The following is a 26884-nucleotide window of genomic DNA, read 5'->3' on the forward strand; positions in this document are numbered from 1 at the left end:
CTTGCAAATGGAGATACTCCCCCCCCATGTGTGTTCCATTTAGATCAGGAAACTGGCATTTCAGCCTGGAAGACTTGGGCCAGATGTTAGTTCGCTGGCTGAAAGATTTCCTGCCCCAATAGGTGACCTCTGAAGGCAGAATAGGCTTTTTCTTAATGGATAGGCTGTCCAGATGACCTCATTTCCAGAACAAGGGTTCTTTGTGAAGTGTCTCTTTGCTATTAGAATCAACATCATCTGATTTTCGGGAATATTCATTAGATGGAGGGTAGCTAGCACCTAGTTGTTTTGTTTATGAGGGATGAGAACAAATTAGGCCTAGGCACTCCATTAAAATGTTTTCTTTCTTGCATTCACTGAGAGAGAAATGGTGAAGAAAATCTGGGGCCGGCTCACACATAACTTTATTTATTTATTTTTTTTAAATTTCAAACTTCATTCAGGCCAGCACTGGCCATAGGAACACTGAGTGATACAAACAGGGAATCGTTTCACAAAACTCTACCAAGGCACTAACTAAAGAGGTCATTCTGATCCTGCTATCCCGTAGCTAGAACCTTCTATCTCCCCGTGTAAGAAGCTCTTTGAGGCAAACCCACCTCTTTTGATGAGCTCCTCACAGAGTTCTTTTGTTCATATCTGCAATTGTGTAAGGACACTTAGAGAAGCTTCCATAACTGAGCCTTTGTGTGTGCACGTGCATGTGTGTATGTGTGTGCGCATGCGTGTGCGCGTGCGTGTGTGTGTGTGTGTGGGGGGGGGGGGATGTGATGTGAGAGAAAAGATTCAGGAGAAAAAATGGCCTTGAACAACTCGGGGAAGAGTCCATAGGACTCCCCTGCACACGGAAAAGGGAGACACTGAATCGTGTGAGAAGAAAACTATGTTTTTGACATTTCAGAATAATAGAGGTTTGCGGCTGGAGGGACAGTCGGGGTTCTTTCATTCAGGGACAGAGATAGGAGTGTCTCTTTGTGACGGGAAGCAGATGAATGTTACCAGTAGAGAAATCAAGTAAATTCCTTGCTGTCCAAATCCGGGCTCCTCTGTGAAGAACAGAAGAGATGAAGTAGAATCACAGTTAACCATCGGGTTGGGCAGTTCCTCCTCTAGTCATTTCTATAGTAGATTTCTGAGTCTTTTGAAAACTGAGTAGTGAAAGGAATACCACAATGTACTTTAAAAGATTTTTTTTGGAGCCAACACCTGTTTTTAACTTAGCCAGGGGCTTTAAAAGAGAAAATTTTTCAGGGTTGTAGAGATACCTGGTTGTATAAAGTGCCCACTGAGAAATCACAAGGACCCCAGCTTGACCCCCAGGACATATGGGAAACAGGCCAGCCATGGTGCATGCTTGTGACGCACTGCTGGGCAGGCTGAGACAGGAAGGTCCCCGAGGCTCAATGGCCAGCCAACCTCTCCTCCTTGGCAAGTTCCCGGGCCAGTGAAAGACTCTGTCTCAACAACAACAAGGTAGAAGGCTGGAGACATGGCTCAGCAGCTAAGAATTCTCGCAAGAACCTTTGTTTGGTTCCCAGCACCCTCATGGTGAATCCTAACAGCCTGTAACTCTAATTCCAGGGGATCCAACATCCTCCTCTGGCCTCTGTGGGCTTCTGCATGCAAACGTGGCACATACATCCAGGCCTTACAGGTAGATGGTGCCTGAGGGAGACCCACATGGTTCCTCTGCCTCCACACAAGAAGTGGGATTCTTGCCCCGTGTACCACACCACTGTAGCACCCCAAGGATGCAAAGTAGCAGGTTTAACCAGACATATTTAAGTTAAGGGGATTTTCCCCTCTAGTAACCATGTTTAAGCATCAGAGAAGCCAAGTAGGCATTCTCATCAGCTTCATGCAATAGACAGGATTGATGAGCCAGTTTGGGTGGTAGTTGCTTTCCAGCTGTGCTTTTAAGCCTGTCTCTGCACAGCCTGAGAACAACATGACCTCTGGTATCTCATAAACATGTTTATTTTTCACATTTCCAAAAAGTGTAAAAGAGGAAAAACAAGAAGCCCTTCCTCACGTGGGCATCATGTAATAAACAGAGCATGCTCAAAAAAGGTCTGTGCCTTCTAAAGGAGAGGCAGGTGCTGTGTAAATTTTTGTTGTTGTTGTTGTTGTTTTGAGACAGGGTTTCTCTGTGGCTTTGGAGGCTGTCCTGGAACTCGCTTGGTAGTCCAGGCTGGTCTTGAACTCACAGAGATCCCCCTGCCTCTGCCTCCCGAGTGCTGGGATTAAAAGCGTGCACCACCAACGCCCGGCGCTGTGTAAATATCTTATACAGAGCTATACACCTGTGACTCAGTCTTGATAGGCTTTGGGCCTTTCCTAAATTCACTAGCCCACTTCTACTCTTGGGACTTTATTCTTTTTCTTTCTTCATAAATACTATCTCTCGCCATCTATCTATCTATCTATCTATCTATCTATCTATCTATCTATCTATCTATCTATCATCTACCTCTCATTTATCAATCTCTATGTAACTGTTTTATCATCTATCAATCTATAATCTAACTATCATCCATTAATCTATCATCCATCCGTCAATCTATAATCTATCATCTGTCTCTCACCTATTAATCTATCACCTATCTATAACTATCTATCATTTTTCCATCAATCATTTATCTAATCTCTCTCTCTATCTACCTATCTCTCTATCTATCTACCCACCCATGTGTCCCTGGTGCAATCCCTTGTTCTGGGATACAAGATCCTGGAGTCAGGTGCTCTCTGAACTCTGATCTGTAGTCTAGCACTAAGCATGCTCTTCCTTTCCTTTTTCTGAAAATTCTCTGTTTTGGATACTGGCCAAAAGCCCAGGTATGCTTTCTGGGAAATTCTGACCTTTCTTCCTCTTTGTCTGAAGCACCACCTCTTCTGTAATGCAGCCCCTGCGGACTTCCATAGCTGACGAGTCCCGCTTTCTTGACCTTTAACTCAGAAGGCATGACTTTCTCACTTTTCTTTCACCCCAGCTGCACCCCTAAAGCTGCCCAGATTTACAGACTGCCTGCCCTGCTGTTTATCTCTCAAATTCCAACGAAACTACTCTTGAGCTTCCTTCTGAATCCATTTTACAAATTTTTTTTTTGAGACAGGGTTTCTCTGTATTGTTTTCAAGCCTGTCCTGGAACAAGCACTGTAGGCCAGGCTGGCCTTGAACTCACAGAGATCTGCCTGCCTCTGCCTCCCGAGTGCTGGGATTAAAGGCGTGTACCACCAACGCCCAGCCCATTTTACAATTCTTTATTGATAAAATTGAGAACCCAAATGGACCACCAGATCCCCTGATATCGGTAGCAGGGACAGCATGATGGAGCTGATGGCAGTGGGAGTGTGTGACACCCTTCACTTGGCAGCAGGCAGTATGTAGCGACTGTCTGCAGGAAACAGGAGTGGGCATGACCTCCAAAGACCTGCTTCTAGTAATCTGTTTGCATCAGCCCAGCTCTACCTTCTTTCTGAAGGATCCACAGCCTTCAAAATAGTGCCACAACCAGGGAACGCAGTGTTTAAGTGAGCCCGTACAGACATATTGCAGATTCAAAACATAACTCTATATAATGTGCCAGTTCAGAATCTCACAGTTCAGGATTACATAGGGCTTTAGGAATTTTCTAGGCTGCCTGGCCATGATGACATACATTTGTCATTCTGGTCCTTGGGGGCACTGAGACAGAAAGATCTGTACTTAAGGCTAGTCCAAGGAGCAGAGTGGGTCCCTGACTTCAAAATAAAGTGACTTAAAATATATTTACTTTGAATTGTGTGTGTGTGTGTGTCTATGTGTGGTATGTGTACTGGTGTGTAGGTACCTGTAGAGGCCAGAGGCATCAAATCACTTGGAGTTACAAAGCACTAGGTACTTGTGAGCTGTGCAACATGGGTGCTGTGAACAGAACCCAGGTCATCTGCAAGAACAGTACATACTCTTAACTGCTGAGCCATCTTTCCAGCCCCAGGAGTATGATTTTTGTTGTTGTTTTTTAAGCAGGTTCTCACTACGTAGCTCCAGCTGGCCTGGACCTTACTATATGGCCCAGCTGGTCTGGAACTCACAGATCTTTAATCCCAATCTCATGCCTTTAATCCCAGCAAGCACCACCATACACAGCTAGGTGTGTGATCTTAGGTTACGGAATGAAATAACTGTAATGTTACTGTTGTATCTCATAGAGTAATTTGTAGGCAGAATCTTGATATTTCCATAGCACTGTCATAAATGAAGACTTGTAACTGGCCAGGGAAGTATTGTTGCTTATCAGAGTAGAAGAGATTTCAGATGGGGTTGAAGAGATGACGCAGAGGTAAGAGCACTTGCTGTCCTTGCAGAGGACCCAAGTGTTGCTCCCAGTAGGGATGTGGGGAGGCTAACAACCACCTTTTTATAATCCAGCACTAGGGCATCTGTCACCCTCTTTTGGTTTCTGCAGGCACCGTAATACATATGCATTCCAAGCACGTGGGCTCCTGAGCACACACATGCGCACTAAATAAATAATGAATAAAATTGAAAAATGAAGAGATTCCGAAGGAATGTAAAGCCTCCATTCTTGCGTTACTCATCTGCTCCCTTGGCCTCTTCTAGCAGTATCCACTTAAAAACACTGTTCAATTATTATTTTATGTGTATGGGTGTTTTACCTGCATGTATGTCTGTGAACCATTTGCATTCCTGGTGCCTGTGGAGCTCAGAAGAGGTGTCAAACCCCATTTGTTGGAACTGGAGTTACAGACGGCTGTGATTCCTGCCAGGCTTATACCCACCAGGAATGAAACCAGTAAGTACCTCTGGAAGAGCAGGCATTGCTCTTAATTGTTGAGCCATCCCCCCCCCCATGTCTTCATTTTTTAAAAAATTTCCCTTTACCTTGCTCTCAGATCATTTTTCATATTTCTCAAGTACTCCTTGATGAAGGGGATTTACAAAAAAAAATGAACAAAAACAAAACAAGTACTGCTTTTGCGTGAGCTTGGATCACCTTCCAGGCATTTGTGAGGAAAAAAATTTTTTGTAAAGTTTTACTGGAGAAAAATATTTTTCCCTGTCAGTCTCCCCCTGAATTTGGTTCCCCCAGGCATTGTGGAATGCCCCATTTGGGAGTGCCAGAGACGAGACACTGCTGACGAGTGACAAAAATGAAATGGGCTTATCTGTTTTCATTGCTCAACTCCGATGCCAAGCATCCAGTGGGCTATTTATAACCTTTCAGATTTAATATATGCTATCAGTAGGAAATGTGTTGTTTAAAACAAAACAACTATTTAAATTAACCCCACCCAAACATGTGCCATTCTTGCAGAGTCTATTTTAGCATAAATACTTAACTGTATTCCCTTTGAAACCAAATATACGAGGTGTAGTAGTGTGTGATCCTGGCACTTGGGAAGCCGAGGAAGGCAGGAGGATTACAAGTTGGAGGCCAACTTGAGCTAACAAAGAGTTTAAGGTCAGCCTGGGCTGCATAATAAGACTGTGCTTCTTGCCCGAAACAAACAAAACAAACCAAAGATCACAACACAGCAAAACACCAGCAATCAATCAGCCAAACTCCCCTGAAGGATATCTTCAAATGAACAATTCCATTTTCTTCTTTCCCTTTCCCCTTCTCCCTCTCTCCTGATCCTTCTTCTATTTTCTTCTCTCCCCACTTTTTTTTCAAACAGGGTCTTATGAAGCCCAAGCTGGCCTAGAACTTCTGGTCCCCATGTCTTCACCTCTCAAGTCCTGGGATTATAAGTGTGCAAAAAACTACAGCTGCTCACTTATCCCTAATAGCTTCTTTAATCAAGAGCAGATAAACAATCTAAACATACCTATAACCCTTAATGAAATAGAAGCAGTCATCAAAAGTCTCCCAAACAAAAAAAGCCCAGGCCCAGATGGCTTCAGTGCAGAATTCTACCAGAAATTCAAAGAAGAGCTAATTCCAATACTCCTCAAAGTATTCCACACAATAGAAGCAGGAGATTCACTGCCAAACTCTTTTTACGAGGCTACAATTACCTTGATACCCAAGCCACACAAAGACACAACTAAGAAAGACAACTATAGACCAATTTCCCTCATGAACATCTATGCAAAAATACTCAATAAAATACTAGCAAACCGGATTCAAGAACACATCAGAAAAATCATCCACCATAATCAAGTAGGCTTCATCCCAGGAATGCAGGGATGGTTCAACATTAGAAAATCTATCAATGTAATCCACCATATAAACAAACTGCGAAAGAAAAACCACATGATCATCTCATTAGATGCTGAAAAAGCCTTTGACAAAATCCAGCACTCCTTCATGATAAAGGTCCTAGAGAGATCAGGGATAACAGGAACATACCTGAATATAATAAAAGCAATATACAGTAAACCAACAGCTAACATCAAACTTAATGGAGAGAAACTCAAAGCAATTCCTCTAAAATCAGGAACAAGACAAGGCTGTCCACTCTCTCCATATCTCTTCAATATTTTACTTGAAGTCCTAGCTACAGCAATAAGACAACAAAAGGAGATAAAGGGGATACAAATAGGAAAAGAAGTCAAAATCAGTGAATTTTTAAAGTTTCATATTTATTTGTTTGTGGGTACACACTTACAACATTGCGGAAGTTAGAGGACAATGCCTGGCTCTGGTCTAATGGTTTTGTTTTTATTTTTTGAAACAGGGCTTTTCTGTGTAGTCCTGGAACTTACTCTATAGACCAGGCTGGCCTCAAACTCAGAGATCTGCCTATCTCTGCCTCCCAAGTGCTGGGCGTAAGGGAATGCAACACTACACCCTGCTTCTGGTCTAATTTTGAAATACAGTCTGTTAAAACCTCACAGTTCCTCAACAGTGTACCTGTCTTCTCATTCTAACTTGCCAGAGTTTGCTAGAATGTCAGACAAGCCCACAACACTATCTCCTGGGTACTGGAATCTACATATCGATGATGGTACAGTCCTTTCATACCAGCACTGGGAGGCAGAAGTAGGTGGAGCGCTGTTAATTTAAGGAGCTCTGTGAGTTCTAAGCCAGTGAAGTCTGCTTAATGAGATCCTATCTAAAGGGAAAAATAATCCCAGACCAACACAAAGAACAAATTCCTAAATGATGGTCCTAATGTATACTCACAGATATGTATAACTTTCCCACTCTCTGCACACAACACACACACACATACACACACATACACACTACACACATACACACACACACACACACACACACACACACACACACGGACCATTACACACACACACAAAGAGCTGAGTGGATGTATTGGATGGTGAAGCGGAATCCTAAGTGCCATTTTAGAATCATCAAAGTTTATGAAATATATTTTGATTTTAAGCACAATTTCAAAGAGAAAGTAAACAACTAGCTGCTTTACTGCTATTTTTATTATCTTCACTATGAAAAATGAGGAGGGATGGGGACTACAGATCAGTGTGAGAGACAGGGCTTGATCTTCAGCACAGAAAAAAGTGAACAAACAAACAACACCAAAAACAAGACAGCCAGATCAACAGAGAAAACTAACAAGGTGCCTGTAGAGTCCTGGTGACCACACCTGGCCAGAGGTGATCTCTCAGCTTTATGACTCAGGGACCACATTCCAGGAAGGACTTCTTGTGACCCTAGATCTTCAGGTATGATGAACAAGGAAACTCACATCCAGCCTCACAGGATGAGTGGGTGGGGAAGGGCTGGGAAACGGGTCAAGGTTCTACCATGTAAAGATTCTTGCATAAGTACCAATAACCTCAAAACTATGAAAACAGACGGAATTTCCCTTGTACACAGTTGATAAATAATTTGCCAAATGTTTTTAAACCCGATTTTGGCTTGTCTCATTAGTAACATTTGTGTTTTCTGGGTTGGGGATTTAGCTCAGTGGTAGAGCACTTGCTACCAAGTTCAACTTCCTGGTTCTGTCCTCAGCTACAGGGCAGGGGGAAAAAAGATAAGATAATATTTGTGCTTTCCTTGGTAAAACTGTACTTTCACCACTACACAATAGTCCAGTTACCTTTCTCGTGTGGTTATAATGACTTACTCAGGCTGCATCTAGAATCCTAACTGCTTTGCAACTTCTGGAGTGGCCTGAAAATTTGTAATCCTGACCCAGAGAAAGAACAAGTACAGAGGCAGTGCTGAGGCAGAGGCAGAGGCAGAGGCAGAGGCAGGTGGATCTCTGTGAGTTTGAGGCCAGCCTGGTCTATAGAGCGAGTTCCAGGACAGCCAAGGGTACATATACAAAGACAAAACAAACAAAATAATCAAAAGAAGAACAAGTACAAAGTAACCCATCATAAACATGTGTGTAAAGTCCCATGTTATATGTCAGCGATTTCCTAATGTCAGTGATTTCCAGGAGACTTACTGAGATGACTATATTCTCAAGGAATATATTCTGACAGTTTTCTGCTCATTTGTTGCAGTAAGTATTTATTACACCACTTGTAATGTGTAATGGCCCATGCCTCTAATCCTAGCACTTGGCAGGCGGAGACAAGAGGTCAGGGCTGTCCTTTGCTAACTGGTGAGCTCAAAGTCAACCTGGGTTATTATCTTAAGTCAAGGTTCTGTTGCTGTGAAGAGATATCATAGCCATAAACACTCTTGTGTAAGAAAGCATTTAATTGGGGCTTGCTTACCGTTTCAGAGGCTTAGTTCATTATCATCAAGGTGTGGAGCATGACATGGCACTGGAGCAGCAGTTGAGAGCTAACACCCTGTTCTCTGCAGACGAGAGAGGGGAGAGAGAGAGAGAGAGAGAGAGAGAGAGAGAGAGAGAGAGAGAGAGAGAGAGAGAGAGAGAGAGAGAGAGAGAGAGAGAGAGACTGGGCCTGGCTTGAGCTTTTGAAATCTCAAAGCCCACCCCCAGTGGCAAAACTCCTCCAACAAGGCCACACCTACTCTAATGAAGTAATCCTTCTAATCCTTTCAAATAGCACCACTCCCTGGTGAGTAGGCATTCAAATATGTGAGCCTATGGAGCCATTCTTTTTCAAACCACCACAGATACATACTGTCAACAAATAAATAAAACCATTTATCGAGACCAACAGAGTTGATTTCAGAGTTCCAGCGAGCACCTGGGTAGAAAGGCAAATATGGAGGAGGTAGGACCTTAGTGTACTCCCTCAAGAGTCTATACTTGCCTTATCTTGGCAAGGTTTGTGGGAATCAAACACAGACCAATATAAATGGAAGATGAAGGTGAGGATTACGGCAATTCTTTGATAAGAGAAAAGGAATTGTTAAAAAGCTTGAGAAGGAATTTGTGGGAGAGAAGACTCAATTTTAGGGCAATAACCAGTTATATTTTGGTTAATCTATGGAAGCAGATTAGGAAAGAGATTCAACTTTTTATCTATTTATTGAGACGGGGTTTCATATAGCCAAAGCCAGTCTTAAACTCCTGATCTTTCTGCCTGTGTGGGATGTATAGGTTTAAGCCATTACAGACACAGACAGACAGAAAGACCACACACACACACACACACACACACACACACACACACACACACACACACACACACACACACTTCTGTTTGCAAATGATCAAAATTATCTGTTTCCTAAGTAGAGTGGCCACTAGGCAAGATGGCAAAGGCATGATTTGTCACTATAGACACAGGTATCAGCCCTCCCCCAAAATGTTGTTTACCTCACTTCCTCAGACAGGTTTAAGGGAGTGCCAGCAAAGGGAACTTCCTGTGGAGAAGACGAAAGAGTAGATAAGGCTAAATGCCAGCTAATGTATGCTGATGTACCTTATGTGTTACAGCACAACCTTGCTATCTTCAGGTGACCCAGAAACATACCAGCCTCTGAAGTGGTGGGTGGCAATTAGCTTGGCCTTGCCTCCTCTTAGATAGGGAAACTACAGCGTTTAAAGTTCTATGTTTGGCCCCAGGATGTCTGAGTCAAGAAGAGAAAGACTCCTGATTGGTCTCTGAGATAGGCTCCCTTTTTGTCCTAGAGCCCACTCCTGCTTCCATAACTCACTTGCCAGGTTTCTGTGTAGCAAACAGGCTGCATAGGGTTCTATGTTTCCTCAAGTCAAAACATTTTAAGTATACTCATAAAGTCAAGGGTGAAGGCTGCTTTCCTCTTCTCACCATTTGTTTATTTTGATGACTTTGTAGACAAGACCTTTTTTTTTTCTCTGTGCAGCTTTTGGAGCCTATCCTGGAACTTGCTCTCTATACCAGGCTGGCCTCAAACTCCCAGAGATCTGCTTACCTCTGCCTGCTGAGTACTGGGATTAAAGGTGTGCGCTACCACTGTCCCACAAGACCAATTCATTTAAAACTCACATTTCTTTTCTGTCTTTTTTTTTTTTTTTTTTTTGAGACAGGGTTTCTTTGTGGCTTTGGAGGCTGTCCTGGAACTAGCTCTTGTAGACCAGGCTGGTCTCGAACTCACAGAGATCCACCTACCTTTGCCTCCTGAGTGTTGGGATTAAAGGCGTGTGCCACCAACGCCTGGCAAAACTCACATTTCTTAGTGGAGTTTGTTTTAGCTCTTATCGTCAAACAGCACCAGAGAAACCTGGAACCATCTGGCTTAACTGCACCAGCCCAGAGAAACATCTGGCCTGGCTACGTTGATTTGGGGTCTAAGGCTCTTCTTTAGTTAAAACACACAAAAAATTGGGGAGAAGGGAACTAAAATCTGTGTGTGTGCACGAGTGTATGAGTGTGTACACTCACACACACACCTGTGGAAGTCAGGGAGTGATATCAGGCGTCTTTCTCTGCCACTCACCACCGTACCTTTTTGACACATGGTCTCTCACTGAACCTGGAACTTACCAGCTGTCTGGACTTGCTGACCACCAAAGCCACAAGAATCCTGCTGTCTCTACACCCTAGCCCTGGGATTATAGGCCCATACTGCTACTCTAGGTTTTTACTTGATTCTGGGGATTTGAAATCAGGTCATCAGGCTTTTAAAGTAAACACTTTAACCCCCCCCCCCATCTATCCTGCCAGCTTCTTTCTTTTTGGGGTTTGAGCTTGTCAGTGAGAGTTATTTACCCATTGCACAGATTGGTGTTCTCAGTGCCAAGTGGATGCAGAGGACACACTTAACTCCTTCCTCGTAGGTAAGCTAAGAAAGAAAAGGAGAAACCTCAGAATTGTTCTGTCCCTGGCATCCCTCACACCATCTCCCCTGCCCACCCCAAACTTTAACCCAAGTTTTTAATAATAAGGGACAGATTTCACTGGGTTTCTTTACAAAGCCATAAGTCACAAAATCAAATTGTTATCTTTTAGGAAAAATTTTCTGAGTAGTGAAGGGAGAGGGAGGAAGAAGGAGAAAGGGAGGAGGAAGAGGAGGAGGAGGAGGAGGAGGAGGAAAAGAAGAATGAGAACAAGAAGAGGAGGAGGAAAAGGAGAATGAGGAGAACAAGAAGAAGAGGAGGAGGAGGAGGGAGGGAGGGAGGGAGGGAGGGAGACAAGAAAAAAACAAAACAAAACTCTTCAGGGCTTTTTCCCTCAGGGAAAAATTTCTCTTGGCAAAACATACACAGGGCTGGAGTGTGCATGGGCTGAACGGCCATAAAATTAACTTTTAGTTTTGTCCCTACCCATTGCCTGTGTCTTTCACGTAAAAACAAAACAAAACCCTTTCGTGGTAAAAACAAAACAACAAAAAAACAAGCAAGCAAACAAAAATCCTTACAACCCAAAGAGGGTCTCCCTTAATTGCCCGAAAACCCTGTAATTGCACAGCACCGCGGCCACTCAGGAGCCAAAAAGTCCCCAGTCATCCAAGAACCTAAACAATGGCTCGTGCCCAGGCTAGCTTTGTCACACTTTGTTTTCCAAGAAGCCTGGGCCGACAGACAGGGCTATAATTGCCTGGGCTGTTCGACTTGCCGAGGGCGAGGTGTGGGTTGTCACCGTGCTAACCCCTCGGGAACTTGGGCGCAGCCAGCAGCTTAAAGATTAACCTTCTGCTGTTTCTGTCGCGGAAGGCGCGGGGTGAATGGCGCGATTGGGGACTGGTGCGGGGTCCGGGGCCCGCGGCGCGGCTGCGCTTTCAACAGGCGATTCGTTGGCTGGGCTGGGGCTCATTTCCATGCAAAGCGCCTGACATCAGAGCACCTTTTGTTGCTAAACGCTTTCTTGAGCCTGGAGGGGAGGGAGTCATGTGGAGTTGGAAGAGCTCATTCTGAAAAGAGGGGTCGGGGACTGGCTAACCCGGGTTCACTGGCGCCACTGTGCACTGTCCGGCCCTGCGCAGACTCTCCAGTAGAGGCGAGTCGTGTGCCGCCCGGAGCCGGTCCCCACAGCCGGACACAGTTCCTGTGCCGTGGGGCTCCTGACTCCCTCGCCCTGCGAGCTCCCCGCCGCCGCAGCTAGTGGTGCCGACTCTGCTCCAGCTACCCTGTTGCTGCGCCCCGCCCGGCTAGGAAAAGTTTCTGGAGTTGTCAATCGCGGTCACCGGGAATCGAGGTGCAGAGTCCTGGTAGTTGGGCTCTTACCCCGCGGAGCCTGGGGCATGCGACGCGGGGGCGCGGCCCGGTGACGCCGCGGGCGGGGACCTTGCGCCCCGGCAGCCGACGCGCTGCTGCGGGCTGTGGGTAGCGCGGGGGCCCGGACGCACGGGGACGCGGTCATGGAGGAGGACTCGGCAGCTGCTAGCCCGGCACCGGAGCCCGAGCCCGAGCCCGAGCCCAAGGTGGAACCCATGCAGGAGACTGAGCCGGAGGCCGGCACGTCCGAAGCGTTCTCCCGGCTCTGGACAGACGTAATGGGCATCCTGGTGAGCTACCTGGGGAGGCGTGCGCGGGAAGCGAGGGTCGCCCCTCGCCCTTCCGTTGGGGGACCCTTTCTTTTTTCCCTTTTTCTCGGCATAGGGCCTCAAACTGTAATTTAAAAACAAAATTAAATAAATAACCACGCACCGGTCACATCATAGGCTCCTTTTGAACAATGACTGTTATCAAGGACACCTGCTTAGAAAAGTTGGAGAGGAAAAAGCCAGACAGAGTATATGTCAATACTACTTGTAAATATTTGGCGGGTGGACTCCTCGTGGCCTCACGGCACTGATGTTTATCCGCACGGGACTTGTCGTTGTGCCCACGAGAGGAAAACAACCATTTCCTTATGCAGAACTACCACAGTGTTTACTTGCTCGGCCCGCAGCTTCTCCAGTTGGTACTGGATATTTGTTTTATTTGTTCAGGACTGGAAACAATAGGACGTGTATTGCGGAGTGTGTTGGTAAGACTTTTTGAATTGTTCAGTGACTTAAACCGCCCGTGGATTGCCTTAATTCTGGAAAGTAGTTCGTGGCGGACGAAGTTGAGTGGCAGGTTGGATGAATAGGGTTTTTGTAAACAGACTTCTTAGCCCATGTGAAGATTTCAGATTGCCAGATGTGTAGTTCATCCGCAACATTTAGTCTGAGGTACTCCTTTTCTCACAGGAGTAGGTGTTTTAGCAGCGTCTCTCTGTAGTTTTTACCAAAGTGGAAAGGTGTTAGCCTGGTTCAAATCCCTGCTCTCCAACTGGCTGCCAGCAATTATCTTGGTCAGGTCATTCACTCCTCTGATTCTTCATGGCGTCACTTGAAAAACAGGGTAAGAGGTCTTGCATCTTGGATTTTATGAGAGGTCGATGTGTATGAAGTGCTCAACATACCGCCTGATGAATAGTAGATGTTCAATGACTACAGCTCTGTTTGTATTTTTTTTCCCATACTAGAGCCTGTCTCTCATCTTTCTGGACTCCTTGAAGTTCCGTGTATCCTATTTTCCTAGGTTGAAGATTTCTCTCTGTGCTTTAAAATCTATAATAAAAGGCACATTTACCTATAACAGGATTTTTAAGTATGTATGCCATGTATTTTGGCTATAAAATCAGCTGCGTTTTCTAAATCTTTCAGATGTATGAGATGCTCAGTTGGCATTCCGGGAAAACCAGGGAACGTCTTAAAGTGGTGATAGCCTGAAGTTCAACAAGCAGACACCTTATCTGGTTCTTGCCCAGAAGCCATGCTGTGAATTTTCAATCTCTTGAGAACATTCATTTGATAGTATCACATTGCATCCTTTAGGAAGGCGTGGGCTGGGTGGGTGGGTGGGGGGGCGGTTTGCTGGCAAAAATGCAAACTGTACTGAGTGCTGTTTGGGGGGGAACTGGCAGGTGGCACTTTCTGAATATTTGCTTTCCTTTGGCTGGCAGATTCCAGCACTGTTGAATTAGTTGCAGCAGAGTGTTCTTTGGCTGAGTTAAAAGATGGGGTGGGGTCCTAGTAGATCAAACCTGTTATTCAAAGAGCAGATGCTAGAGAAAAGAACATAGATAGTGCTCCCACTCAGCTCAGAGGTGAGTGTGGAGCCCAGGATTGGGAAGGTCGTGTGGCCCAACATTTGCCTATCCTTTATGCAATCTCCGTCTTCTGGGATAAACATCATCGGGCATTCCTTAGTAAACTGCAGGAAGGGAGACCTGCCTTGTCTTATACATTGCCAGAGGGGAAGGTCCCGTGTTAAAAGGCGGGATCTTGCTACCAATAGACAGCTGTCCTCCACGTGCGTATTAAAAACTGCATCTTTCGGGAACATAGGAATAGGAGGACACAGGAGTGACATTTGCTGAAACAGGAGGCACAATTTCCTTCATTTTCTGTTTTTAATTGTGGGATTTTGCAGTCATCTAAAGAGTTTGACCAATGGCTTGTACCCTGTTAGTGGCAATGTCTGAGCTGACTTCAGTCCCATTGCCTATCAACCTAGTAGGCAATAGCCATTTCTAGGTAGAAGAGCAGGACGCCATCTCTGATAGTGCCCCCCCCCCCCACTTCTCTAATATGGGTAAGGCGAGGGGGGTGTGTGAAACGTATTAGTTATAACCCTAGGGAAGGCTGTGGTGCTGGGCTATTAGTGAATTAATTAGTTATAATTCAGTAAACAAGGAATAAATATTTGAGTTATAAACTAATTGAGTCCATGCACAGTTAAGCACCAAATAGTTGCTTTCAGATAATTGCCAACAAAATACCTAGAGAATAATACAACAGTCTAAAAGCATGGAAATAAAGTAATGATAGAATACATAAACACTAATAAGTCAACATAGAAATAGTGAATGAAGAAAGAATGACTCATGGAAATCCCTGCTGAGAATATCTGCAGAGTAGCATCAGTATGTCTTCAGCCTCCGTGGCCTGTAATTAACTGGGTGCTTAGAACATAATTTGTCAAAGTCAGAAAAGAAGTATGTGCTTTAAATACGGAAGCCCCATTAAAACATCCCCTATAACAGGAGTACTTACGAGGGCGCTAATGAATTCTGCCCCAGCAAAAGCTGCCATTTGGCCAATTTCATGAGGCAAACCAAAATCCAGGTGCTTCCAAGGTAATGGCAAATTGTGAAATGTTTGCGAGCCCTGAGCAATTAGCCTCAGTGCTCTTGTGAAATGTGCCATTCTTTAGACAACTCTGCAGTTGTGGCCAGGCCTGGATTTTCAAAGCATGGCACCTTTCCCTGTGACATGCTTCTGCAGATGTCTGCCCAGAAGTGCAGAATTAGCTAAGAGTCCTGTGCGGTTTTCTCTTTACCATCCTCCTCCCCCAGTCTTCTGGATGTGGGAGAGTGCCTGTTTTTCAGAGTGGGAATTGCCAAGTTTATTTAGATATGGTTAGATAGGAAAGCCTTTTTTTTTTTTTTCTTTCCAGGCACTGATTATCCTTGTGGCAAATTGTAATGGTCATTTAGCTTTGGCCTCCAGGAGCTGATGGCTTCTAGGGTTGAGCCAGGCCTCCATAGCTACTAACTGGGAAGAAGTTGAGAAAGTTCTTATTGTTCCCAGTCTCTTTCGAGACACACCTCCCCCACCCCCACCCCCACCCCCACCCCCACCCCAGGCTTCCTCTGTTCCCTGTGGGCTATGTAGTTTGTCCTCAGTTCCCAGCACTCACAGAAGATGCCCATTGTGTGGGAAGATCCTCCGAGTGTTAAACCAGTTCTAGAAAACTGCACTGTAGGCATGAGTCCTCAGAGCTATTATATTCAGCTGCCTGACTGTTTACTCCAGTCCAAAAATAAAGCAGAACCCCAAAACCTAAATGAAGGAAGAAGAAAAACAAATGAAAGAATCCATTCTTTTGTCAGGCCAAGGGTGGGGGAGGAGAGATGTTAGGGAGCTCCTGAGGGACTCCTTGGGGAGCAGTTAATTTGCATGCGCCCCCTGGGAGGTGTCTTGAGTGAATCCTATCAACTAATGATCTAATTAAATTTGCACGTTGGAATTGGAGAGTCTGGGACTGGGAGTGTAGTCCAGTGGGTAGTGTTCCTGCCTAGCATTTGGAAGAAACACATCCTGTGGTGATGGCACACACCTGTGGTCCCAGCGCTTCCCTTGGGGGCCGAGGAGGAGGAAGGTTCAGAAGTTCAAGGGAATCCTTAGCAACTATGAATTGAGATCAGAGAGTTGTGCGTGCGTGCGTGCTTGTGTGTGTGTGTGTGTGTGTGTGTGTGTGTGTGTAACCTTAGTTTAAAATATTCAGAAAGCCGAAGGTTCAGGGTAAAGTGATGGGAGGGTCCTGAGGGGTCGAGAGTGGAGAATCTGAAGGGAGGGCAATGACTAGCTCCAGGTAATCCTTGATGTGCCCTGCTACAAAATGCAAGCAACCATGCAGAGCTGGGACGGGGTGTTGCATTTCTTTCCTGCTGGAGGCCCCTGTTCCCAAGCCACATCCTTTCTTTGGTCCCTAGCCATTGGCTTTCATTTAGCATCATTCCCTATCCTCCCTCACGGGAACCTTCCCTGTCTCCCTGGTTGGATGTAGCTAGATGGTCGAGCCTGAGGGTAGCATACTCTTGCTGGACTGAGCCTCTGCACCTCACCTGTAAGCTTACCCGATCCTCTCTGTAGGCTTGGACACCCATCCAGATATGCCAATGAAAAAGTTCAGTAATGGTAAAATAAAGGAGGGCCACATGGGGAAGAGGGACACGTCAAGACAGACCCCAAGCTTGTCTTTAGGGCACTGACCTGAGGTTTAGGTTTACATAGAGAGTACAATGCATACGTAATGAAGCAGTCCTGGTCACTGTTGTGTTCAGTGTCCTGCTCCAGGATGCTGTTGACTCATTCTTGCCTCTGCTGTGGTCCTGTCAGTTGGCCTGGTCAGCTGGTAGTCTGTTAGTCTCTAAGTGTACAGCTATGGATAATTGTCCTCATTGTGGTGGGGGTGGGGAGGGTAGGGGGTTGGGGGTGGGGCTGGGGGCTGGGGTGTGTGTGAATGTGTCTGTCCCGGAAGGTTTCACTCTTCCTGGAACTTCAGATGACTCAAGAGGAAGAATTTAGGAGGTAGCTTATCTCTGAGCCTTTAGTGAAACAGACCAAGTGAAGGCAAAGGCCTCGCTCGATAGGGCTTTCCTCTTTATTTGACTTAGTCTGCGGGCCCTGGAGAGAGACTCCATGCATTTTCTTTAGGCTAAAGCAGCTTCTAGGTGATTGTGTCACTACTGTCCTCATTTTGCCGTCCAGAAGTAAGCATGCCTGGCAGAGGAAAGGGGGACAAAAGCAGGAGAGAATAGTCGGTGGAGGTGGCCAAATCATTTGATGCTCACCCAGTCTCCATTCCTCCAGCTTCAGTAAGGTGTTTCACAAAAGTGCCTCTTGGAGCTGGAGTATGACTCAGTGCTATATTACCCACTTAGCATGAGCAAGAGCCTGTGTTCAGCACCCCCACCTCCCCATAAAAGGCAGGGGGAGGTGCTAAAGAGGGCTACTAAGGAGATGGCTCTGTTGTGGTAGAGTATCTGCCTCAAGAGCAGAGGACCTGAGTTGGGATTCCCAGCACCCACATGTAAAAGCCTGGCGTGGTTTAGTGGTCTGGAACTGTAGATGTGGAGACTGGTGGGTCGAAGAGGACACTGTCTAGCCAGGCTAGTCTCTCCTGGAGAGAGACCCTATCTCAAAAGATCAAGAGATAATGGAAGATAACTGCTGTTGACCTCTGTCCTACAAACACACACACACACACACATACACACACACACACACACACACACACACTCACCATGCATGCACAAATACATTTAAGAAAAAGATGTTTGGTGATAATAAATTGGCAACGACTCTGGAGGAAGATATGAAGTACTTTTAAAAAGGGCTTTTATAACTATAGCAACAGTACAATCCTGTGTGTTTGCGATTGTGTTAGCGATACAGGTAGAGGGGATGAAGGTAGGGGCTACACGAGTGTGTTTATACATACTGTCATTATCTCTCCACTAGTTCTGTCAATCAAAAGATCAACAGCTGATCCAAACAGGCGAGAGCTCTTGGACCCCAGACCGACAGCTGGGAGGCCAGCATGGGACCGATCCAGACCCCCGAATGTGAGAGTCAGTGAGGAGGCTCGAATACTAACAGACATCGTGTGTCCATAACACAAAGAGGGTTGCTCTCTCTGCCTGGACTCTTAGGGGAGGGCCTGGACCCTGCCCTGAGTGAAATGATAGACTCTAGATATCTCCTATGCGGAAGGAATTGGCACTAGGGTGGGAGGATGTGGGGGATGGTGGGGGGTTTCGGGAGGAGGGGAGGGAGAGGGAACTGGGATTGACATGTAAAACAAGCTATTTAAAATTAAAAGAAAAAAAAATCAACACAACTGCCTATACCTATGGCTCCATAGTATCTGAGTCCTCTTCTGGCCTCCAAGGGCACCAGCATAATGTGTACACACATACACAGACAAACACAAAAATAGAAATAAAATACATCTTTCAAATAATTTTTATTTACAGTTTTGTCATGTGGCCCAAGACTCTGTGTAGCCCAGGCTGGACAAAACTCACATTTCCTTCTATCTCAGCCACCCAAGTTGTGGGATTACAAGTGTGAACCACCATACCCAGCTACAAGTGAACTTTTGTTTCTTAATAAGTGCTTTGTTTCTTTATCTAGACCAGAGGTTCTCAACCTCTGGTTCTTGACCCCTTTGGAGGTTGGAATGACCCTTTTCACAGAGGTCACATATCAGATATCCTGCTTATCAGATATTCACATTACGATTCATAACAGTAGCAAAATTATGGTCATAAAGTAGCAAGGGAATAATTTCACAGTTGGTGGTCAGCACATCATGAGGAACTGTATTAAAGGGTGGCAGCATGAGGAAGGCTGAGAACCACTCCAGTAGATGAAGTTGGACTCCTTTCTTCCCTCTATCCACAATGGTCTACTTGTGTGTTTAACCTGATAAAATTCATGCTTGCTATGAAGTAGGTTTTTATAAGTATAACAAGAAAATCCTGAGGTATTTGCTTGTTTTTTTTTTTTGATTCTGCAAATGGAGTCCAGGGCCTCACCTGTGTTAGACAATGTCCCTAGCTCTAAGTATCTTCCTGACTTAAGGATGCATTTAAATGACCGGAGGCTAGGACTCTGAAGGAACTGTGCCGCATAAACCGTGGATGTAAGACCGAGCCTTCAAAGAATTAGCCAGAGCTTTAGGTAATTTTGAGGTAAACTGTATTTTGGTGGCTACAAGGCATTGGCGTGCTTTAGGAGCATTCCCATTCATTTAATTGGCTTGGTAATAAGACCACAGCGTGGCAATTCCTTTCCCACACGCCTTGCTCCCAGCCAGCTGCCTAGTATCTCTTCTGCTTTGTTGGGCAGCATTAATTCTTTATGAGGCAGGATGCCACCTGGAGACACCCTGTGTGTTTTGCGGCACATCAGGCCATGTGATCTAGACATCTCTATCCAAGAGACTGTCCTGCCAGGCAGGGTAGCTCTGAGGAAGAAAGCGACACTGGATGCTGGGATAGCTGGTTTTGTTTTTTGTTTTTGCTGATGGAATTGCCCACACCTTGGACCTCTGGAAGTTGTCTGGGAGGAATGGGAATCACTTGTGTTTTGACGGTGTCTGCTGAGATACCCTGCTATTCTCCTCGGGCATCTATAGGTTCCCTCCCTGAACTTTAGTGTTCAACTCATTGTCATTTCCTCTTCCTCTTCTTCTTCCTTTTTGAGACAGTCTACCCTATGTCACAAACTGGATTGGAACTCACCGTGTCGCCCACCCAGGCTAGCCTTGAACTTGTTGCCATCCTCCTGCTTCAGCTTCCGGAGTACTAGGATTGCGGATGTGAGCCATCAAATAGGTCTTCATACGACTTTGAAGCAGGTGGGGGTCAGTGCTGTGTACCTGCTTGTGGCTTCACTTTTCTCTTAGGATACCGTTAATAGAAAAGAAAATAAATGCATACTTTTAATTAAATACCTTTCAAGACTAAAGTTTATATTTTTTAGTATGTGACCTACATCCTAGCTACTTTAGAAACTTATCCTAAGTACCTTTTAGTAGTTCTGTCTAAGCCTTGTTGTCTGCCAAGTACTTTTTTTTTCACTTAGAGCAAAATGATTTATATGGCTTTTTAAATCTGTGCTTTGAATGTATAGTGTTCTATATTAAAGTTATTTTTAGAGAAATGGAGTGTTTTAGCTTGAGTGTATATCTCTGTTATAGGATTACACCTATTTTTGGTGAATTTTGAAGACCTATTTATGACATAAACAGTTAACAACTTTGTGTTTCCTGTGTCAAATGCCTTTTCTTCTTCCTTCCTTCCTTCCTTCCTTCCTTCCTTCCTTCCTTCCTTCCTTCCTCTTCCTTCTCCTCCTCCTCACCTTCCTCCTCCTCTTCCTCCTCGTCCTCCTCTTCTTTTTCTTCTTCTTTTTCAAGCAGGGTTTCTCTGTGTGACAGTCATGTTCTGGAACTTGCTTTGTAGACTAGGCTGGCCTCAAATTTAGCGACCTGCCTGCCTCTTCAGGCATGGGCCTTCTTCATGCCTGGCTCAAATGCCCTTTGAACTTACAAGAAGGAACATACAGTTTGCAAACAAATGAATAGTTGGTCTTTGTGACACTTTCCTGTCATCTTAGCACTTGGGATGCTGAGGCAGGAGGATTATTATGAAAGGCCAACACGGGCATAGCAAAACTCTGTTTCAAAAAACAAAACAAAAAAAGAGAAAAACAAAAATAAATGCATGAATCATTTCAAGTTGTTAACTCATCACGTTCCTTGCCAAGAATTGTGTGTTTGAAATGTTTTCTTTATTCAAAAGAGAAAGTATATGAATGCTTTTAATAGCTAGGATTTTCTTGAGGCCAAGTGATGCTTGTAATGAAAATGCTATTTCTGTTTAAAAGTTATCTAGGATGCTATGTTTACTTTTCTTTTCTTTTTGTTGTTGTTGGTTTTTTGTTTGTTTGTTGTTTTGTTTTGTTTTTTTTTGGTTTTTTGAGACAGGGTTTCTCTGTATTGCTTTTGAGCCTGTCCTGGAACTTGCTCTGTAGACCAGGCTTGCTTCGAACTCACAGAGATCCTCCTGCTTTTGTGTTCGCCACCAAGGCCTTAAAGAAATGTATTTAGTTTTACTTATGTGCCTGTGTGTATCTCTGGAAATTCATGTGCCTGTGTATGTAGTGGAGGCCTGAGGGTGTTAACTGGAGTTAACAGGTGTCTGTGATCCCCCTGATGTGGGTGCTGGGAACTGAACCTAGGTCTTCTGCAAGAGCAACAAGAACCCCCAACTACAGAGCCTTTTCTCCAGCCCCGGTAGTCATCATTCTAATCTCAGCTTCAGGGAGATTGCCTTCCTTATATCCCACGTATCAGCGAGATCTCGGAAGAGAGGAAGCACGTGAAGATGGATGTTATTAGTTTGTTTTAGTTTAGTGTAGAAGGCAGGGCAAGGGTGAGACCATGTGTCAGTCTACATGTTTAGTCTTTATACAGCCCCTTAAAGTTTGTGGTGAGAGGATTTTAATAGGCAGCTTAATAGAAACAAGGAATATGTTAAAAGCCTCCAGTTAACCAATGCGTTTATTTTCCGAGTGTCTGTGGTTTCAGGGAAAACCATTAATGCCTAACGTATGAAATGTTTCATCTGTATACTGTTTTGGGTATTTATTTACTTATTTTTTTGTGCATTAAGGTCTCATGTAGCCCAAACTGCTCTCAAACTTGGTATTGGATAAGAATGACTTAACTTCTGATCCTCCTGCCTCCCATCTCCAAGTGCCAGGATTATAAGGAGTATACCACCACACCAGTTTATGTGGTGCTGAGGGTGAGCTCAGGACTCTGTGGCTGTGGCAAGCATTCTACCTATGTGCATTTTTATTTGGAATTATATCTAAAGAAGCATATATGACTGTAAAGAAAGTGTCCAGAGGAAATTTGAGATTTGGGGGGGAAAAGTCTGGAGAGACCCTGAATGAATTATTCAGAAGAGGCAAAGCATTTCATTCTGAAGGCACATTTGATTATGAATTGCAGATTTATTAAAAGCTTTCTATGATAGTATTAGACCAAGCCTACTGGGGTCTGGCCGCCACTGCCTTATGCAGCATCTTGGTGGAACCTCGGTCTCTTGTGGCACCCAGGTTATAATTTAATGGGTGAGCCTGTAAAAGTAATGTGTAGCCACCATTTGCCTAGATTAGAACATTATGAAACTGAGACTTCACGATGAGCATTAAATAGGTGTCAAATGATTCATTCATAAATGCTACATGAGAAGTATAGTAAAATCTATGTGATGTCACTTTAGTGTTAGCCAAGAATAATGTCTTGCTTCAGCAGAGCTGTGGCAGTTACTCTAACACCCTGTTGATGTTCTGCGTCAAGACCTTTCAGCTCGTCACTTAGATGGGTGACCTGAGTCGGTGTCTTTAGAAGGCAGGATGTCTTCTATAGTGGAAGCACTTCCATAGAAACCAAGAGGGGAGATGAATGGAAGTGAACCACTCCCAACATGGAGAGAGGAGAGATTTCCCTTTGCTCTAATACTGCATTAGAGATGAGACTAAGCATACTTGTTTTTGTATGTGACTCTATCCTGACATGTAGCAGTGTGTCTCACATACACAGAGGGCGGATTTATTTACTGTTGCATGCTTTTTTTTTTTTTTTGTCTTTTTGTTTGTTTGTTTTTCAAGACAGGGTTTCTCTGTATTGTTTTGGAGGCTGTCCTGGAACTCACTCTGTAGACCAGACTGGCCTCGAACTCAGAGATCTGCCTGCCTCTGCCTCCTGAGAGCTGGGATTAAAGGCATGCGCCACCAACGCCCGGCTGGTGCATACTTTTTATTTGTTTTGTTTTTTGGGGACCAGGTCTTGATTTTGGCCTAGACTGACCTGGAGTGGAGTAGTCTTGCACTTGCTGACAATACTTCTGGTCCAGCCTGGCTAGAGAAGGAACTCAGGTGTGAGCCATCATGTCCTGTTTCATTGGCCAATTCAGTGCTGTCATAGCTACCCACCAGCAGTTGCTCATGTTGGTACCCACTGTCCTATAAGTACATAACCAGCTCAAGCTTCTGGGTTTCTCTTTGTTTTTTATTTTAAGTTCTGTTTACCTATGTATGGCATATGTTATGATGGTGAGTCCACATGCTATGGCACATTAGTAGAGATTTACTCCTTCTACCATGGGGGTCCTGGGGGTTGAACTCGAACAGTCGGGGTTGGTGGCTGGTGCCTTTACCCACTGCCTGCTTGTCTTTTTAAAAACACAGCTGTGTTTTATTGCTCACATTTTAGTACCCTCAATTCATTAGTTGTTGGGTGAGTCTGACTTTTGCAGATCTCCAGTTTGGGTTTCTACGTTTACCAATTTCATCTTGTATGTTTGCAGAGTGCTCTTTGAAGTTGATAAGGTGCGGGTGGATGTGGGCTCTGCTGGCGTGTGTGTGTGTGTGTGTGTGTGTGTGTGTGTGTGTGTGTGTGTCTATATGTGTGTCTCTGTGTGTATCTGTGTGTGTGTGTGTCTGTCTGTCTGTCTGTATGTGTGTCTCTGTATGTGTGTCTGTGTGTGTGTGTCTGTCTGTCTGTGTGTCTGTGTGCTTTCCTTTCTTCTTATCCTTCTGAGACTGGGGCTCATGTAGCTCAGGCTGACCTAGAACTCACTATGTAGACAAGGTTTCTCCTGTGTCTACTCCTGGGGTCATGGGATTTCAGGCTTGCATTTCCACGCCCAATTTATGGGTGCTGGAAGTTGAACCCAGGCTTCATGCATCATCTCCAACTCTCTGTTTACAACAATTTGGTTTAGTGCGGGCTGAGACTTGGTGAGGGTGGCATGCATGCCATGATCTGAGTGTGGGGGTCAGAGGGCATCTTGCCCAAGTCAGTTCTCTTCTGCCACCACCGTGGCTCTGAGGGTTGAATTCAGCTTTGGGCTTGGTGGCAAGGACCTGTATGCACTGAGTTATTTAGCCATCCTGTTTGCTTGTTGTTGTTTTAGCAGCACGTGTGTGGGTGTGGCCTGCAGTCTGCCCTTTACCAGACTACCTGTTTCTGGAGATGCTCAATGCTTTATGTGGGTCAGTGTGGTACACTCAACACTTGCAGGGAAACAGCATCACAAGGAATCACTGCCTCCCGGCCACGATTGCTCTGCTTTTGTGACAGCTCTGGAACACCACCACGAAGTCTCATGACTTCCAGTCTGTTCTGTTTTGGAAAACAGGAAGCCCCACTTCCCCAACATTGGGAAAGACAGTCTCCCGCTGTCAGCCAAAACAGTGTTTCATGCTTTAGTGTAGTTTTCAAATCTGAGGTTTGGCTTTATCAAAACATGGAGGCTGTAGGACACATAGGCCTATTGTTCATCTGCCTGTAGAGAGACTTGCAGGCAGGTTTTGGGTTCCTGTAGAGAGACTTGCAGGCAGGCATTGGGGTTGCTGCACCAGGTTCTTACATAGGAAGAAGAGAATCCAGGGCAGGGATTGCTCAAGGGCACTGGGTAGCCCATGGTTCCCAAGGATCAGCCAAAGACCAAGTGAGCAGGCCAAAACACACAGGTTTGAATCCTGTATTTGCTAGTCGTGTCAAGATAAATACGCAGAGAATTATGCAACGGAGTTGGCAGAGGCCCTTGGTAAGGCTCCAAGGGTTGTTTTGGTAGAGAAATGACTTAGCGATAGAATTGGGAGGAGTAGGGCGTAGTGACATACCGTCTTCTGTGATCCTGTGAGAGCCGGTATCAAAACAAGCTTCCTGCGTGCCGAGGAGAGCGCGCTGGGACTGCGCGACTGCTTGGTTGTCGTGCAGCTAGATACAGCCATGCACTGAAAACGGTTTTAGACTCCATCCTGCCCCGTTGCACAGATTGGCTTCAAACTCCTGGCTTGGGGTGGGGGGGCCGAGGCATGTGCCATTCATGGCTTCTCATATAATTGTGATAAGCACTGTCAACTGAGCTCCACCGGAAGCCCTAAATATTTCTCTCTTAGATGGAATGACAGTTGACAAATACCTTTTTGGTTTTCTAATGCCTTGCTTAACCTTCTATTGTTCTTGCTTAGCCCTTTTATTTTCTCTCTCTCTCTATATATATATGTATATATATGTATATATACACACATATATATGTATATATATACATATGTGTGCGTGTAAAATATGTATATATATTTATATATGGAGCTATAGAGAGGCTGCATAGTAGAATTGACATTCTTTTCTACAAACCCAAAGAGCTTAGCAATTCAGCTGTCAACATGTCTTTTACTGATTCCTACACAGCTCTGCATTCCAGGCATCCTGGAAGTCACAGAACTCTTAATAGGACAAAGGACATCCTCCAGTTTGCCACCCAGACTTCTATTGTTATTATTTTTTTCCCAAGGAGTTTGGTGGGTGGTGATATTTTTGTGTCTGCTTTAGGATATTCTTCTTGGAAAATTAGCTGCCACAAAGCCTTGCATCTATTTATTTATTTAGACAAGATCTTGCAATGTACCCTAGAGAGGCCTCAAACTTGTAATTTTTCTCTCTTGACTTCCTCAGACTCCACATTCTGGCATTGTGTCATCTATCTGGGTTAAGACATGCTTTTAAAATGTTTTAAACAAAGCTACTATAGGGTGAAAAGAATGGGTGATCTAGGAATAATAAGGACAGCATTAGACACCGTCACTGAGCGTGTATACTCAGAGTCAAATGCTGCACCCGACTCTTCGTGTGTTTAATTATTCCAGGACCCTGTTAGGCAGTGGTATGAATCTTCTGTTGAAGTCTTAGCTGCTTAAGGGGGACTCCATTTGAAATGGGTTTTAAGATGGGGTCATTAGGGTGATTTTTAATTATGACTGGTGTCTCTTACAAAAGAGAGATTTGGACATAGTCACACATAGGCAGAGGGAAGGTGCCACATAAAGAGACCCAGAGACCATGTGGAGATTCATGCTGGAGAGGTATCTGTAGCTAAACAGTGCCCAAGGTTTGCTGGCACACTGCAAACTGGGAAGGCCAGGGAGTCTCCTGTGTGTACAGGTTTCAGAGGGGAACCTGATTTTTGGTCTCACCAACTGTGAGGTGGTATGTTCCTGTTTGAAGCCTCATGGTTGTTGGCATGCTACAGCCAGCTGTAGGTGAACGCTGTGACATTGTTCTGGTGTGGCCTGAAGCCACTGGAAGGAGGAGGCAGAATCACTTTGTCGGGCCCAACGCCTTGACCAGTGGGAAGAAGAAAACTGAGAAGAAAGATAAGGAGGACAATGTAATAAAAACCTGTCTGAGACACTATGAAACCGAGTAAGCACAGTCTATTTATGGGGCATGGGTGGGGGCCCTGCATGAGGGAGATAGATAAGTCCTCTGGAGTATTTGGTGAGGAGACAGACAGGGAAGTTTGGTGGCCAGAATTTCATACTGGGGTCTACACTGAACTGAACAGGTGGACTGGGCCCTGGGAAGACATAAGAGTGTGCCTGCCTCCTGGCAAACATGGTTCAGGGGTGGATGCCTCTGGTCTTCCCTTCTTCCTTTACTGAACGTGACCTGCATGCACTTCTAATGAAGTGACATGCGTTTC

At 44.9% G+C, this 26884-nt stretch overlaps 1 protein-coding gene and 1 long non-coding RNA gene across 4 annotated transcripts in view; one reads left to right on the forward strand and one right to left on the reverse strand.

Annotated features, from left to right (window-relative positions):
• Positions 1-26884, forward strand: part of Sash1 (SAM and SH3 domain containing 1) — a 217634-nt gene that overhangs the window by 42775 nt on the left and 147975 nt on the right. The window contains exon 1 of one of the 3 annotated variants that reach the window (XM_040728177.1): positions 12143-12785. The exons of 1 other annotated variant lie outside the window; for it this stretch is intronic. In XM_040728177.1, coding sequence (XP_040584111.1) covers positions 12639-12785 — 147 coding nt within the window. In that variant the 5' untranslated portion in view covers positions 12143-12638. Of the gene's footprint in view, positions 1-12142; positions 12786-26884 lie in introns of those variants that run through there. One more of the 3 variants, XM_040728179.1, reaches the window with a different exon arrangement.
• Positions 393-12114, reverse strand: LOC121132823. The gene is made up of 4 exons (XR_005869469.1): positions 11971-12114; positions 11051-11123; positions 9676-9722; positions 393-1046 (listed from the first exon to the last, which is right to left on the reverse strand). It is a non-coding gene; the product is annotated as an uncharacterized LOC121132823 (long non-coding RNA).

This window comes from Mesocricetus auratus, unplaced genomic scaffold (assembly GCF_017639785.1).
Source record: "Mesocricetus auratus isolate SY011 unplaced genomic scaffold, BCM_Maur_2.0 Super-Scaffold_100018, whole genome shotgun sequence".
NCBI classification, from domain to species: Eukaryota; Metazoa; Chordata; class Mammalia; order Rodentia; family Cricetidae; genus Mesocricetus; species Mesocricetus auratus.